The following is an 18319-nucleotide window of genomic DNA, read 5'->3' on the forward strand; positions in this document are numbered from 1 at the left end:
TCTTATCTTAACACACAAACAGATATTTGGCATGCAGAGAAATATAACAGAAGTTCTCTGAGTTAATCTCACTCAAATTTGAAACTAAACAGTTTGTGACTATTTACGTTCCATGAAACAGTGTTCATTGTTCGTCTAAGCAGTGGTAATGTCACAAACTGAAGGTGGGATTTCTAAACATTTTAGCAACTCCTGTTATTATTTCTAATCATTTCTAATTCTTTTGGATTCCATATAAATGGAAGCTCGCTGTCAAACAGTGGAACACGTAAGGATTTTGTTCACCACATACATTAATCAAAGGCAAATCCAAATCTTTTTAATTTCAAAGGTGTGGGAAATTAAAAAAAAAAACAGCTCATGTTATTGAGGTTTGATATCTTTGCTTTCACATAGTTGGGATGGATAGATCTGAGGAGTGGCAAGAATTGGGCAGAACAGAGGGTGCGTCACATCCTCATTCTCTTGGTGCTCTCTGTCACCGGATTGGCCTCCTCTCCATATGCAGTGAGGCTGTAAGAAATGAGCAGGTATTGTTTTGGATCAGAGAACCACAGAGGCGGCAGTGGGTGGGTTTGTGGCTCCTACAGGTTTTCGGTGCCACCTGTCCTAAAAATCTAAACAAGAGGCAGTGGTATTGACATTTTCACATTTTAGGTGTTGAGGGTGGCACAGATATCACATGACCCTCAGACTTCCTGGGTCAGTTTCATTATGGGAGTATCGTTACGAGATTCCAGCCTGATAATCCTGTATTTAATGTTTGCCTCAATTTTTGAATGCTTGGACGGCTCAATTGACATCTTTCTTTCTTTCTTTCTTTCTTTCTTTCTTTCTTTCTTTCTTTCTTTCTTTTTTTAAAGATTGTCCTCAGGGCAAAGCGTGGTGTCAGTTACATGGGAGATGTAGCAGTGGATGATATTTCCTTTCAAGATTGTTCCCCCCTACTTAGCCCAGACAGAAAGTGTACTGCTCAAGAGTTCACATGTGCAAACAGGCACTGCATTGCAAAGGACAAGCTGTGTGATTTTGTGAATGACTGCGCTGATAATTCAGATGAGTCTCCTTTCATTTGCAGTAAGTGGAAGTTTTCTGTTTTTCTTGCTTTTGCCTTTGTCTCCTGCAACCTTGCACTGTATGTGGTGTGTTAATTGCTGAAACATAGAAAAAGTATGTACGGTTCAGCACCCAGAGCAGGTAAGGTGATTGACCTATTTAAATAGGTTTCTTTCTTTCTCTCAGCACTAAATTTAGAACTGTAATTCATTTTAAAATGAGTTGGTGGGGGTGCCTGGGTGGCTTATTCGGTTAAGCGTCTGACTTCTGCTAAGGTCATGATCTCATGGTTCACGAGTTCGAGCCCCTCATCGGGCTCTGTACTGGCAGCTCAGAGCCTGGAGCCTGCCTCGGGTTCTGTGTCTCCCTCTCTTCCTGCCCCTCCCCCACTCACTGTCTGTCTCTGTCAAAAACAAACAAAAACATTAAAACAAGTTGGTGGGGGCACCTAGGAGGCTCAGTCGGTTGAGCATCCAACTTCAGCTCAGGTCATTATCTCAGCATTCATGAATTCAAGCCCTGCGTCGGGCTCACTGATGTGAGCACAGATCTTGCTTTAGATCCTCTGTCCCCCTCTCTCTCTGCACCTCCCCACTCATGCTGTGTCTCTTAAAAATAAATAAACATTTAAAAATCGAGTTGGGAGCTTGGTGTGTTTGAGATAACTGGCTATAGATTGGGAAACAAGCGTCTTCAAAGACAAACAGAATGGAAACAAATACTTTTCATGTGAAGGCAAGTTTTGGAGCAAAGACAAGCAAAGCGTCCGTCAAAGCCAATTCATGCAGGGCTGACAAGCCTCTATCCTTTGATGCATTTTAGAGTTGTCATTCCTTTATGTAAATTTTGAGATGTGATTAAATTGTTAAAAAAATAAATACCCAGATAATATATTAGACAAAGCGATCTTCCAAAGGATATACATATCAATTATATATTATTGTAGGAGACCAACTCGTAATAAACAGCACCTATTAAGATATCCTCAGCTAAATGGGCCATATATGCTCATTTGGGTAAGTCTGTAAATTGTGCAATGCAGTCCAGTGATTACCTCATCTCATTGCAAATGAGCTGCATACAGATTGTCAAAATGAAGGTTGACACATTATTCTATTTGTAATAATTTCTGAGCAAGAATATTATAGTTTGAGCCTTTTATTGTTTTGTTTTTGTTTTTGGTCTGTTGAACCAAATCTGGAATATCCAGAACAACTTCAGTATAAGAAGAGCTCACATTTGTATAGAACTTTTACATTTCAAAGCCCTTTTATCTACTAATCTCTACCTGATCTTCATAGAAGCCCTGCAGGGTGAGTGGGACACATATTATTAGTGCATTCCATAGATGAAGCTCTTAACAGACGTGGTTATGTTTTGTCAGTTTTAAGACTTATGTTGACAGATTTGGTCATAGAATCAGATATTTTATGATTCACTTCTTTGTCCAAGCTCCCCTTCCAGCTATGTGTAAAACCGAACCTTAAAAATACACATAAAAAAGGTTATACATGTAGAAGTCCTATTTATATCACGTAACTGTTCCTTTAGTTGTGGATTATTTCTTACATCTATTATTACCACAGATGAACCAAGCAAAACTATTTGGCGACTTTTGAATTCTATATTAATATATATCTTTACCTTATAAATATTTTCTGCATATTTACTTTCTGCATCAGATGATTTTACATTTTCTTCATTGTCACTTTCATTTCAGTATCACAGAAATCTCTTAGGTTATCAGTCAAATAGAACAGACATTTTGCTTTTGAATTTTATGAGTCATGTGGCAAATGTATCTCTTTCTCAAGATCAAATTTGATGCCATTTTTTAATAGTTAAAGTATCGATTTATTTATGGTTAAGTTTTCCCTGTACTCTGTGTATTTATGTTCTAAGTTTGTAACTATTTCTAGGAATGCTTTATCTGTATTTAGGAAAGGATGCTGATGTACTAAGAGAGTCTGAAAGTCTGGGATGCTGATGTACTAAGAGAGTCTGAAAGTCTGGGACCTTACTGTCTTGGTAGTGTTTTGTTTTGTTTTTGTATAGTTGGCACATACTCTTAGATTAGTTTTAGGTGTACAATATAGTGATTCAGCAACTGTGTACAATATGCTGTGCTCACAAGCTACCATCTGTCACCATACAAGGCTGATACAATACCATTGACTATATTCCCTATGCTGTATTTTTCATCCCCATGACTTACTCATTCCATAATTGGAAGCCTATGTCTCCCACTCCCCTTCACCCATTTTGCCCCTCCCCCTCCCCTCCGGCAACCCTCAGTCTCTTCTCTGTATTTATAGGTTTGATTCTGTTTTCTGTTTGTTTCTTCATTTGTGCTTTAGATTCCACATATAAATGAAACCATATGGTATTTGTCTTTCTCTGACCTATTTCACTTAGCATAATATTGGTAGTCCTTTTGTATGAAAACAAAGAAAAAAGTAATCATAAGACTTTGGAGGGAAAGTTGTACCAGAAGGTGCTTTTTAGTGAATTGATTGCCAGATCACTCTTGTTAAAAGTTTGAGTGGAGTTACTTATATCAGTAATATTGGAGCATGACGGCTGAATTGCTTCTAGATATTACAGCATATAGAAAAAAAAAGAACGACTTTTTCAGTTCATTAGAACGAATCAACGGCAACAAAAAGTCAGAACAAACCCTAAAAAGAAACCCACATTTTGATATTGGTTCTCATACATTAATATGTTTTTTTAATCTTTATTTATTTTTGAGAGAGAGAGAAAAAAAGTGCAAGATGGGGAGGGGCAAGGAGAGAGGGAGACAACAGATCCTCGGCCCCTGATGTGAGGCTCAAACTCATAAACCCTGACTGAGATCATGGCCCGAGCCCAAGTTGGAAGTCTGACACTTAGCTGACACCCAGGCACCCTCATGAGTATGATTTTTCAAATAACATTGTTTATTTTTACTAAGTATTATTTTTTAAGTTTATTTATTTATTTTGAGAGAGACTGAGAAAGAGAGAATCCCAAGCAGGATCTGCACTGTCAGGGAGCCTGATATGGGACTGGAGCTCACAAAACCAGGAGATCATGACCTGGGCTGAAACTGACTCAGATGCTTAATCAACTGAGCCACCTGGGTGCTCCTATTATGTATTTTTTTAAGTTAATTTAATTTTTTTTTTTTTTTTTTAGTCATCGCTACACATGATGTGGGACCTGAACTCACAATCCCGAGTTGCATATTGTCCCTGCTAAGCCAGCCAGGTGCCCCTTTATTATGTAGTTTTAAAAATTCTCCTAGGGACACCTGGGTGAGTCAGTGGCTTAGGCATTTGACTTTGGCTCCGGTCATGATCTCACAGTTTGTGAGTTTGAGCCCCCCATCAGGCTCTTTGGTGGCAGTGCGGAGCCTGCTTCGGATCCTCTGTCCCTCTCTCTGTCTCCCCGTCCTCTGCTCACAAGAGGAGCTTGTGAGGAGCTCTGCTCTCTCAAAAATAAACAAACATTTAAAAAATTCACCTATATTCCCATTCTACAGGATTAAATGTTTTATTTATAGAGTGGCTAGAATATGCTATATGAATTATGAGTTATTATCCTGTGTATAATGTAAACTTTGATGTTTTAATTAGACCCAGGAGAATAGGAAGAAAAAACCTTGACAATTACCATAGCAACTGATTTCAAGAAATTTGGCTGGTAACTAGTCAAATATTTAGCCTGAAATTCCAGGCTAAATAATTCCAGTATTTGGGGTTTTTAATTGTTGGTTTCTTGAGAATTCTAGGTAAAGACTGATCATATATCATGACTCTAATTTCCAAAGTATCCTTAAGTAGAAATACACCATGGAGGAATAGTGGAAGGAATTTAAAAACTCTTTTTACAGGAATGGATTATCTCTGATAATGTAATATTTTATATCATTTTATAAAAGAATCCTTTAAAAAACAAAAGCACTTGCTGCTTTAATTTTCTGTAGATTAGTATAGACTTTGAAAACAAAATTCGGCAGAAAAATGAAAATGTTATTTTTGGCTTTATTATGTAAATAACATGTCTAAAATATGGGATATGGTCAAAGAAGAAAGTGATTTGTACATCCAACAACTCTAAAATCTTATCTGAACATATCTTTGCCACTGATATAGATGCACCTTTGGAAAGCAACCATATTTTTTGTTTCACCATATACTCCAATTAGCATATTTATTGTTCACACACAATTAAGAGGGTCTCACGCATACTGGAAATAATTTAATTCTGTACCCTAATTAGTAAGGATGCTGGATATTTAATCAACACAATTAGTAAGTAATCTGAACTTAACGGGCAAATGTAACACTGTATTTACTATCTGCAGATATTGATTGTTTGCAAGCACACACAGAATACTTACCAAAAAAGAGAGATATTATTAAACATTAAGGCAATTGCAGTTGTTTTAAGTGGATTAAAGTGACATAGACCCTGTCTTTTTAATTAGACTTGAAATCTATTGGAAAGCAAAAGCAGGAAAATACCTATTGGTTGGGAGAAACACACTTTTAATAATAACCTATGCTTCCCCTCCAAAAAAAATTACAGTAAAATAAGAAAAGGTTTTAAATAAATAGTAATAATAACAATGCTTAAAAATCTTGTGCCGTTTAGCTAAGCGAGTACTTAAAGGAAAATTTATAGACTCAACTCCTTATATTAGAAACTAATTGCCTAATAGTGCAAATTAATGGAATAGAACTTAGTTGTTAAGATGGAGAGGGTTGGAAAAGACATAAAATTTTAAAACCCTGTCAAGAATGATCAAGGGAAGTAGAGAAAACAGAAATAGCAAATAAATTTGAGCATAAATTTATTGAGAAGTTATGTGTCAAGCAGTGTTGAAGACACCTAGTTACATCAGTAAGTGAAACAGACAAAAATCCTTTTCCTCATTTTCTTGATTTAAGCAGAAAATGTTCTCCCTCCCCTTCCCCCTGCCCCACCGCCACATTTGTGTATAAATTACAGAGTTTGTTAAAGGGTGACAAGTACTTTGAGAAAATACAGTGTGGGCCACTGGGTGGCTGAGTCCCTTGAGCCACCCACTCTTGACTTCAGCTCAGGTCATGATCTCCCAGTCATGGGATCAAGCCCCGTGTAGGGCTTTACACTGAGCTGAGCACGAGCCTGTTTGGGATTCTGTTTTGCTGCCCCTCCCCCACGCTATTCGTTTTCTCTCTCTCTCTCTCTCTCAAAATAAATAAGCTTAAAAAAAATACAGAGTAAATTGAGGGACACCATAAATGGAGGGAGTGCAAATTGCAGTATTAAGGAGGTGATAAGAACAGACCTGGATGAAAAATGTACAAGCAAATCTTTGAGGCAGGTCTGGGACTTACCAAACACATCTTCTTTACCTTTAAAAAAAAATTATTATAGCCATCCTTGTGCGTATAGAGGGGAGTCCCATTATGGTTTTGATTTATTTGCCTTTCCCTACTAACTAATAATGTTAAGCATCTTTTCTTGCACTTATTAGCCTTTTGTGTGTCTTTTTGGAGAAATGTCAAAATCCTTTGCCCATCTCTTTAGTGGATTATTTGTCTTTTATTGTTGAGTTGTAGGAATTATTTATATATTCAGGATATTAACTTGTTATCAAATACATGATTTGCAATTTTTTTTCTCATTCTGTAGGTTGCCATTTTTATTTTACTTTTTATTTTTAATAGAATTTTTTTTAATTTTTTTTCAACGTTTATTTTTTTGGGGACAGAGAGAGACAGAGCATGAACGGGGGAGGGGCAGAGAGAGAGGGAGACACAGAATCGGAAACAGGCTCCAGGCTCTGAGCCATCAGCCCAGAGCCCGACGCGGGGCTCGAACTCACGGACCGCGAGATCGTGACCTGGCTGAAGTCGGACGCCTAACCGACTGCGCCACCCAGGCGCCCCAATAGAATTTTTTTTTAAAAGCAGTTTGAAATTCACAGCAAATCAGAGCTACCATACACATACAACCTTGCCCATTATTAGTGTTCCCCACCAGGGTGGTGATTTGTTACAATCAATGAACCTACATCGATGTGTCCCTCACATTCCGTAGTTTACTTCAGGTTCCCTCATGGTAAAAGGATGTTTGATAAATAATGTAGTGCACTCTTATACTCAATTACAAAATAACAGTTTCATTAAAGTCATTACAAGTATTTTTAAACACATTTTTCCTACTGAATAAAATCATCCTCAAAATACCATTTTTTAGAAATATTATATCAGCGTGCAATTTATCTGTTAGAAAATAATCTAAACTCATCTACTCAAATCTGGGTCTATGGACAAATAAATCTTTTGTTAGAGTTCAGTACCCACCCCAGAATTATAAGTTGCATTGTAACAACATTCTTCGGTGAGTCGTATGTGCATTAAAATTTGAGAAGCGCTAATCTAAACAATACACAATTTTGAAAAAGTTGTTGATGAAAAGGGAGAACTGTTATTTTCTTATTGACACATGCACATGTATCAGGCTTTTAATCATTGGCAATAACTAGTGTTTTAAAATAAAATAATTTTGTGTATATCTTCTTGATGAATTTAATCGGTACAGTTATATTGAAGTCAGGATTTAGTGGTTATGTATGTATTTGATTACCAGATATAGTTTTTTGGAGGTACTAAGAAAAATTTTAAATGACCATTAATTCATTTATTCAGGAATATTTATGTAACATCTATTATGTGCCAGGGTTTGGATGCAGTGAATGATGTAGACAAATGTCCTGCATTCATGGAGCTTCCATTGGTTGGGTGGTCATTGTGGTGGTGCGGAGGGACACAAACAAACAAAATAAGTAAAATGGCACGATTTATTTCATAATGGTAAGTGCTCTAGCAAGATGTTAAATAAAGAAAAGTAGAAAAAATATCTGGAATGGTGGCTGTAGTTTCAAATAGGGCAGTCAGAGAAGTCCTTATTGAGAAATTAAAATTTGAACAAAGTGAAAAAAATGGATTAAGCCAAGTTATATCAGGTATTTGTGACTGAATTTTTTAACACAGTCAAAAAATATTTTAGAAGTCAGCAGTAATGAAAATAATCCTTTCTATATTTTCACCATGTCAATAGCAATGTCCTTTGATTTCTATAAATGTGTGACTATAATTTCCCAACACAGTTATCCTTTAGGATTTTGTTTTGAGTTGACTTATTTATATCCTGACTTCCCTCTCTCATTTGTTATAGCAGAATTCGCATATTTTTGATGAATTTTGGGGGACTAGAGGGTGTGGTTTGATACTCTGACATATATTTTACTTTTTGCTGACTGTAAGATTATATATAATTGCTTCTCTACCATATCCAGTTGAGTGCTCCATATGAAACTTTTTAGCATATCAGAATTTGTGTTCATTTGTGGCAAAAATGCATTTCAAAGTGTAGGGTCCCCCAGTAGGAGGGTGACAGTACAGTAAGGCACATCACTGAAAACCACTGACCTAGACAATTACTTCATTCTTTGTCAGTGATCATATAAAGTCTAAACAAGCACTTTGTAATTAACACTTGTAATTAAAGCACTTTGTAATTAACAAGCACTTGTAAATTAACACAAATTTACTTTCCATTTGTTTATTTGGTAAACATTGGGTACCACTGATATAAATGGCCCTGGAGCATAAACAAACAAAAACAAGATACAACCTAAATAATTGTGGCACTGCTTGTCTAGTAAAAGAGACAGGTACAAACATTTGCATTATGAATGAGAGTCAGAATAAGTACAAATCACTTTTGGAGGGGATAAGGGGAGGTAATTTAGTTATATATGAAATACTAATCCCAGCTTGACCTTTCAAAAGTAATACATCAGCTTGAAAACAACTAGTGTGTTTTTAGAGACTTTATTAATCATAGATTGTGAATAGCTTTTGGTTTCTTTGGGAGATTATGTGAGAAGCAGGCCAGGTATCATAATGTGTTAAAAAAGCAGGCTTCCTGTGATGTCTTAAGCATCAGAGATTCATTATTGTAGACTGCAGCTGAATGGGGCTCAGAAAGCTCTCATTGTCTTGTTGCATCCACGCGACTCCGGAAACAGAATGCTACGGGCACCAGTGACAGTCACAACAAAGTTTATTACAATGAGAGGCAAGGCCGACCAATAGGGACCAACACTCTTGATAAGAGGGCGGCTCCGAACAGCCGGGGTACAGAGTTTTTATAGCCAATCACATCGTTTTATCATCACCTGGGAACAGAACAAAGAAACAGTTTCCAGATGAGTCAGAAACAGTTGCCAGATGAGTTAGAAACAGTTGCCTAATGAGGTGTTTATTTTAGACTTTCTGCCTCTAAATTGCAACCAGTGGATCTCCTTGACCCTGCCTCTGATGCTCTTTTCTTTGAACTTTTGTTTCCTTAATTGGTGAAGCCTAATTTACAAGAGTAAAGCAAGGCTGTTATCTCTTAACTGTCAGTATCAACACAAAGCTGTTATTTTTCAAGCTAAGCATTACCCCTACACTACAATTTAACCCTTACAGTCTTTCCAAAATTATCCATACTGGTCCCTGCTCTCACTATCCCAGTGTTTTAAGAGACGTGTTAGGGTAGTATTTTTTATATTTTGAAATCAAGTAGTTATCAGAAACAATTTCTGTGTTAGGAGCATTGTTCAATCAATTTGTGCATTGCAAATTCTCAAAAGGTTGGTACTATCAATAAAATTTTCTAAATTGTCCCCCAAACCCTTTTTGTATGGGAACAAATATTTTCTGTACTGAACATTTGTTTTGTGAAACAGTCTGGAAAATTTTTCTTAGAGAATTATTATTACTTGATAGAATACGGAAATACAAAGGAAGTTAAATTCCTAGTGATGTCATCCAATGAAAATTGGAAAATGATTTTTTTTTAACTTTGAATTTTGAAGTAATTATAAACTCATAGGAAGTTACAAAGAGAGTAGTGAGAAATCTTGTGTACCCTTCTTGCATTTCCCTCAATGCTACTATAATATTAAAACTGGGAAACTGACATTGGTGTGTAAATTCTATGGAAATTTATTACATGCGTAAATTCATGTAAGCATTACCACAATCAAGATATCCCATATTCATTAAAAAAAGATACTCCATCTTCATAAAGATCTTCCTTGAGCTACTCGCTCATAGTTATACTTAACTTCTCCCATCTCCAGCCTTGGGAAACTACTACTTTGTTACCCATTTTTATGGTTTGTCATTTTGAGAAGGTTATGTAAATGGAGCCATACAGTAGGTGCCCTTTTGAAACTTTTTTTTTTTCATTCAGCATAACCTCTTGTGATCAGTCAAAATTGTATGTATAAGTCATTTTTTATTTTATTATTTTTTTTTTGGTCCTGAGTCATGTCTCATGGCATGGATGTACTATTTTTCAGAGCAGCTGTGTTATTTTACATTACCACCAACAATGCATGAGAGATGCAGTTTATATGGTTCTTTGTGAGTATTTAGTATCTTTACTATTTTTATTTTTGCTGGCTTTCTGGTGTGGAGTAATAATACCTAATCGTGGTTTTAATATGCACTTTTGTGACAGCTAGTGATGTTGAATGTATTCTTATATGTTTCTTTGCCATCTATATATCATCTTTGGTGAAATGTTTCCTCATGTCTTTTGCCTGTTTTCTAATTTAACTTTTTTAAATTGTTGAGTTTTTAAGGTTTTGTAAATATAGATATAAGTCCTTTGACAGATAAGTGAGTGGCAAATCTTTCCCCCAGGTTTTAAATTGTCTTTTCATAGTCTTAATAGGAAAAGAGCAAATGTTTATTTTTATTTTGGTATAACCCTTAGATCTTTCCTTTTAGAGCTCATGATTTTGATAATACAAAGTCTGAAAATACAAAGTCTGAAATCTCTAATTTTTTTCTGTCTTTTGTTCTAAAACTCATATAGCATTATATTTTATATTTAAATTTATGAGTTATGTTTTAAATTTTTATTTAAGGTGTGAGGTTTAGGTCAAGATATTTCCCCCCTATAACTATCTAATTCCTGCGTCATGAATGATAAGACTGTTCTCCCTTCATTTTAGTGTTTTTGTACTTGGGCCAAGTATTGGCTGTACTTGTGTAAAGCTATGTCTGGGTTCTCTACGGTTTTACTGATCCAGGCATCTGTTCCTCCATCATTACTATAGTCTTGTTAATTTTTTTTAACGTTTATTTATTTTTGAGACAGAGAGAGACAGAGCATGAATGGGGGAGGGTCAGAGAGAGAGGGGGAGACACAGAATCTGAAACAGGCTCCAGGCTCTGCACTGTCAGCACAGAGCCTGATGTGGGGCTCGAACTCACAGACCGCGAGATCACGACCTGAGCAAAAGTTGGACGCTCAACCAACTGAGCCACCCAGGCGCCCCACTACAGTCTTGTTACCTAAAGCTAGCTCTATAATAGATTTTGAAATTGGGTAGAGTGATTCCTCCTAATATTCTTCTTTTTCAAAATAATGGTATTCTAGTTCCTTTGACTTTTCATAAAAATTTTAGAAAATCCTGTTCTATACAAATAAAATTTTGTTTAGTTTCATAAAAATTTCATGAAGCACATATATCAATTTGGGGATAGTTACATACTTTATATGTTGAGTCTTCCAACCCTTGAGCACAGTATGTATGTATGTCTCTTCATTGTTTAGATTTCTTTTTCTTTCTTTCATCAGTGTTTGGTAGTTTTCATCTTAAAAGTCCCATACATACTGTTGAGGAGTAAGAATTTCCTCCGCCTTTCAAGGTTCTTCTGCTGGACCAAGAATCAAATTGACATGAGGCAGATTAACAGGAGAAAATTTTTGTTGTGTATGTACAATCAACACAGACATGGAAATTCCAAAAACAGAGAGGCAACATGATGCTTCGGTGAGCTAAGGAGATGGATAGAGGTGTGAGGTTGCAAAGGTGAGAAAGAACATTAGCAGGAAAGTGGGAGAAGATGTTTGGAAAGCAAAGGTTGCCCTACTATGTAGGTGAGTTTCTTAGGGAAGGAGGAATCTCTGTTTATAGCTGTCTTCATAGTACAAGCAGGCAATTGAGGGGCAAGAGGTAAAGAGCGTTCCCTGAATCTGCTGGGTTTTTGCTTTTAATGCAAGATAATGTTCCTGCCAGAGTGGCCCAACTTGGGGTGAATTATCCTTGTCCTCTTTATAATATATACACCTAAGTATTTCATTTTTGAAGGATTATAAATGCTATCACATTTTTTGTTTTTTATTTATTTTTGAGAGAGAGAGTGCGAGTGTGCATAGGAGTGAGAGCCAGGGTGAAGCAGAGAGAGAGAGGAGAAAGAGGATCCAAAGCAGGCTTGATGGACTGAGCCCCCCAGGTGCCCAAAGGCTATTACATTTTTAATTTTGGTTTCTATGGGTTCATTGTTGGTACATAAAAATACAACTAATTTTATATATTGAACTTGTATCCTGCAACCTTGCTGACTCATTTATTAGCTTTCAGAGTTTTACAATACATTCTTTAGATTTCCTCTGTAGACATATCATCTGAAAATTGGGACTGTTGGAAGTCTTCCTTTCTGGTCTTTGCACCTTGAAGATTTGGTAGAAATGTCCGTTGATTAATCTGAGCCTAGAGATTTCTTTTTCAGGGATTTTTAAATTATGAGTTCAGTTTCCTTTATAGTTATGAATTTGTGCAAATTATTTTGTATTGGCTAAGTCTGTGCTTTGCAAAGTATGGGTCCATTTCATCTCAGTTGTCAAGTGTGCATGTAGAATTGTTTGTATCATTGTTGTGTTATCTTTTTGATACCCACAAGGTTTGATATATCCTGTTTCATTCCTACTATAAGTAACTTATGTCTTCTTTCTCTTTGCTTTGCTAATCATTTTTTTTCATAGAAAATGCCAATTATTTAAAGAGGAGACATAGCTGCTAACCCTTTTATAAATACAACATAAGTAATTTGTCAAAATATGATTCAAAGTTCAAGTAGTTGAATTATAAAAACAAAGAATCTTAGAATTTCAGAGGGTAAAAGAAGTTAGTCCAACCTCTTTGGAATAGGATCTAACACTAAGACTTCTGCTAAGGACTCATTTTTCTCAATTACAATTAGTCCTATATCTCCATCCTAGCACATATCACATTCTATTAAAATGTGAGAGAAATCCACTAGGACATGTTTGTTGGTGGATCAGCCCCAACATTTAAATTGCTACCGCTAGTGATAAATGAATTACCAACGAATAAAGGAATCATTTCTATAACTTCCCCCACCTGGCAGACAAAGTAGGTGGGAAGGGAGATTCACCTAATTCCTGCTTAAGCGCTTTCTTACGAAATAGTACACTACCTCTTTTCACCTAAAGGGAACCCTTGTCATAATTTTTTTCCTAATATTGAATCAGTATTTCCATATTTTCACATTATGGGTTTTTAATGATAATCTTTCTTATTACTTGTAATTCTCTATGATAAAACTTTAAGAATTGGCAACAGATACCATTGATTCTGCACATCTTTTCTTATTCTTTCTCATGTTTGTAGTCATAGTGTCTGTATAAATATTCTTGAATTCTTTAATAACATCGTATATGCATGATTTTAGAGCTCTACTCTCTGGCCTTCCTCTTAATGTATGGTTTCAATTCTCAGATTTTCCCTTAAACATGAGAATTAAGTATTCAGAAAATACCACAGTACTCTAATTAGAATTAGGCCATCACAAAAATATTCAGTATCCCCCTTTTTTCATCTACTGTAACAGATTCATACAGCCTAGGAATTTTAGGAGTTTAGTTTTTGTTTTTTTTTTTTAATTTTTTTTTCAACGTTTATTTATTTTTGGGACAGAGAGAGACAGAGCATGAATGGGGGAGGGGCAGAGAGAGAGGGAGACACAGAATCGGAAACAGGCTCCAGGCTCCGAGCCATCAGCCCAGAGCCCGATGCGGGGCTCGAACTCCCGGACCGCGAGATCGTGACCTGGCTGAAGTCGGAAGCTTAACCGACTGCGCCACCCAGGCGCCCCAAGTTTTTATTATTTTAGTTAGTCTTATGTTGATCATGACTAAGAACAATGAGTAGGAAGTTGCATGAATAAATAACAAATAAGGAAGATTCCAAATAGTAAGAATTACAAAGATAGTAGGAAAGACTTAAAGGAAAGAGAGATCACCTGGTGAGTTTGTGGAATAGAAATCTTAGCATCTGGAGCATTTAGATTAAGAGGGGGAAATGGCTAGAAATGAGTTCAGAAAGACAAGGAGGGGAATCTGGTAGTCCATGTTAAGAAATTTGTGTTTTAACTTGGAGTAACAGAAAGTCATTTTAGGATATTAAATAGGGAAATAATATAATAAAATTTAGTGTTTAGAAAAATCACTCTGACAACAGTGTATTTGACAGTAATTATGAAGGCATGGGGATTAGTCAGGAAACTCTATTAGTATTCCATTAAAGAGATAATAGTTTCAGGATACATTCAATGAAGATGGAAAGAAGTGAATTCATGTTTAGAAGAGAAAAATCTATAAATGTGATTATTAACTGTGGAGGATTTCTGGGTTGGATAAGTGAGTAACTGGAAGTTTCATTTACTCTTCTTAATTAATGAAACAAGAGAATGAGGTGGTTTTAAAGGACATTATTTCACTTTTTGATTTGTCTAGTTTGAGATATGTGTGGGTCTTCCAAATGGAGATCTGTCCAATAAACAGATGGCTAAATAGATCTTAAGCTTGGGAATGCATTTCTGCAGCAGACATAAAATTGGGAACCATCAATATATGGCGGTAATTAACATAATCGAATGGATAATATCACATAAGGAGGGTATGTACAATGTGAAAAGAAGAAATTGCATAGGATCAAACCCTGAATATACCAATATTTATGAGGAAGAATCTTTTTTTTTTTAATTTTTTTCAACGTTTATTTATTTTTTGGGACAGAGAGAGACAGAGCATGAATGGGGGAGGGGCAGAGAGAGAGGGAGACACAGAATCGGAAACAGGCTCCAGGCTCTGAGCCATCAGCCCAGAGCCTGACGCGGGGCTCAAACTCACGGACCGTGAGATCGGGACCTGGTTGAAGTCGGACGCTTAACCGACTGCGCCACCCAGGCTCCCCGAGGAAGAATCTTATAAGAGAGAGAAAGGAAGTAACTAGAAGGAAAAGGAAAGAAAAAAACCCAGATCCTGGTGTCATAGAAGACAAGGAAAGTTATAATTCTGAAAGGAAAAAGTGGGTAACATTACCAAAGATGCAAACATCAAATAAGTACTGAAAAATCTCTATTAGATTTAATAATAAGTGGGTAATTGGCAATCACCAAGTGTCATTTTCAGAAAGTGATAGAAATATGGGTTTGGAAATTACTGTTAACATGCAGTGGTTTTAAATCTATTCCCCACCTGCAGTTATTCTGGATGATACCTATCTCATCCATTTACATTTAAACTGAAAAGTAGGATTTGCCACTTATTGATATTAAAATTCCATTATCAAAGTTTCTACCAATCATTGAGCCTATCCAAACTCATATAATCAGTGTAAACAGACAATCTAGTTGAATGGTTATATACCTTCCCCATATCTTCCTTCTATCATCAATCAATTTATTCCAGTTATATTAAGGAATAATTGACTTACATCATTTTTATAAGTTTAGTGTGTACAGTATGATGGTTTTATTTACATATATTGTGAAATGATACCACAACAGTTTCAGCTAACATATATCTTATTTTATTGTATTGAAATGTTTATTTTTGAGACAGTAGAAAAGGAAGAGGGAGTGGGGGGAGGGGCAGATAGAGGGAGACAGAGGATCTGAAGCAGGCTTTATGCTGACAGCAGAGAGCTCAATGTGAGGCTTGAACTCCTGCACAGTGACATCATGACCTGAACTGAAGTCAGATGCTTAACCAACTGAGCCACCCAGGCGCTCCTGTTTTGATATCTTTTGATGTCAATATGCTTTAACAACTTTTCATTTTCTCTTGTGTTTTTACCACAGAATTTTGTTTGTGGTTACCATAGGGCTTACATAAAATTTCTTAAATTTTAGCACCTTATTTTAAACTGAAAACAAGTTAACTTTTATATTAGTAAATTTTACACTTTTGATTCCCCCCCCAAATTTTTAAAAAATGTTTATTTATTTTTGAGAGAGCTAGAGAGAACAAGCAGGGGATGGGCAGAGAGAGAGAGGGAGAGAGGGAATTCAGGGAAGAGCCCAATGCAGGGCTCAGCCCACCAACTATGAGATCATGCCTTGAGCCAAAATCAAGAGTTGAATGCTCAGCCAGCTGAGCCACACAGGTGCCCCCTCCCCTTACATTTTCAAATCATTTATGTCATAATTTACATGTTTTAAAAATATTATGAAAGGAATAACATATTATGGTAGTTAACATGATTTCATTATATTTTTAAACTTCTAAACTAGAATTGTAAATGAATTATGCATCATTATTAGCATATTGCATAATCTAACTATAATTACATAGTTAACATTACCAGTGAGATTCACCTTTTATGTTTTGTGTTTTTGTTATTAATTAGCTTTCTTTTACTTCCACTCAACTCCCTTTAACATTTCTTGTAAAGCAGGTCTGGTGGCAATATACTCCATCACATTTTGTTTGTTTGGGAAAATCTTTGTCCCTCCTTCATTTCTGAAGGACAGATTTGCTGGGTATAGAATTATTTGTTGACAGTTATTATTATATTTTTTTCCAAAATGTTAACATATGTTATCCCATTCTCTCCTAGCCTGAATAGTTTGTGTTGAAAAATACACCAAAGTCTTATGTAGATTCCCTTGTTTATAGCTTTTCTGTATTCTCTTACTGCTCTTAAAATTTTTTCTTTGTGTTTGACTTCTGATAATTATAATTAAACTGTGTCTCAGTCTTGCCCTATTAAGGTCTAATGTATTCACAGTCCTTTGGGTGTTATGAATCTGGATGATCATTTCTCTCCCAGGCCTGGGAAGTTTTCAGCCATTAATGCTTTAAATATACGTTCTGGTTTGTTTTTTTTTTTATCTTCTTTTTCTGGAATTCCCATAATGTACATACTGTTTCTTTTCAGTGTGTTCCATATTTCCATAGACTTCCATCACTCTTTTTCATTTTTTTCTTCTTTCTCTTTTGACTGAATAATTTCTACTGTCTTATTCTCCAGGTGGCTGATTCTTTCTTCTGAATGATTGAATATATTTGAAACTCTAAATTGAATTGTTCAATTCAGTTATTGTATTTTTCAACTATAGAATTTGTGTGTGTGTGAGACGGCTGTTCTTTCTCTGTTGAACACCTCATTTTTGTTCATGCATTGTTCTCCAAATCTTGTTTAGTTATTGCCTGTGTTTTTGTATAGTTCATTAAACTTTCTTAAAGAATACAGAACATAATATAGGATTAAGTGGAAAATTTTAATATACCTAACCAAAAAATAAGCCTGATTAGATGAAAAGGATCTGTCAAAAATTAACTGTTTGTAAAAAATATAAGACATTTCTAAGGAGCATGACATAACTCAAATTTGCTATAATGTGCCATCTACAATTTCGGCGTATAAGTAAAAAGAAAAAAAATTACACATGTCAAGAAACAGGAAAATTAACATACATTTGAGAGAACAAAAATAGTCAATAGAAATTGAACCTTAGATAATGGAAAACTTAGATTTAATAAACAAGGGATTTAAAGCAGGTATTACAAATGTCTTTGAAGATTTAAATAAGAATATAGCTGTAATAAACAAACAGATTTGGAGGACCTCAGTGGAGAAATGAAAATGAAGAACGAGGAGAAGAAAAAGAGGGTGAGGAAGAAGGAAGAGGAGGAGGTAAAGGAAAAAGGAAGAATACTAAAATAAACAAAGGGAACTTCTAGGGTTAAAAAATGCATTATCTAAAATAAAATTTGCTGGATGGACTTAGTCATACATAGACAACAGAAGAAAGATCATTGAACTTGAAGACAGATCTAATTAGAAGTTATCTAATTAAGAAGAGAAAAAAAATAAACTGATCAATGCCTTAGTGATCTACACAACTCCATCATATATTCTTATGTACATGTACATGAAACAACAAGGGAATGAGGAAAAATGAGGCAGCAAAATATTTGAACAAATAATTATCAAAATCTTTCCAAATTTGTGGAAAACATCACCTTAAAGTGATTAGGATGATCAAGACAACATAAATGAAAATTGGTACATCTTGGTACCTCCTAATTCACTGATAAAAATTTATTTTAAATGAAGAGAATATCTTAG

The 18319-nt window shown here is 35.5% G+C and overlaps 1 protein-coding gene across 1 annotated transcript in view; it reads left to right on the forward strand.

The window, feature by feature from the left end:
• MALRD1 (MAM and LDL receptor class A domain containing 1) overlaps window positions 1-18319 on the forward strand; it is a 768730-nt gene that overhangs the window by 316331 nt on the left and 434080 nt on the right. Inside the window, exon 25 of the mRNA XM_045062650.1 lies at window positions 864-1077. Coding sequence (XP_044918585.1) covers window positions 864-1077 — 214 coding nt within the window. The remainder of the gene's footprint in view (window positions 1-863; window positions 1078-18319) is intronic.

Source organism: Felis catus, chromosome B4 (assembly GCF_018350175.1).
Source record: "Felis catus isolate Fca126 chromosome B4, F.catus_Fca126_mat1.0, whole genome shotgun sequence".
In the NCBI taxonomy this organism is placed as follows: domain Eukaryota; kingdom Metazoa; phylum Chordata; class Mammalia; order Carnivora; family Felidae; genus Felis; species Felis catus.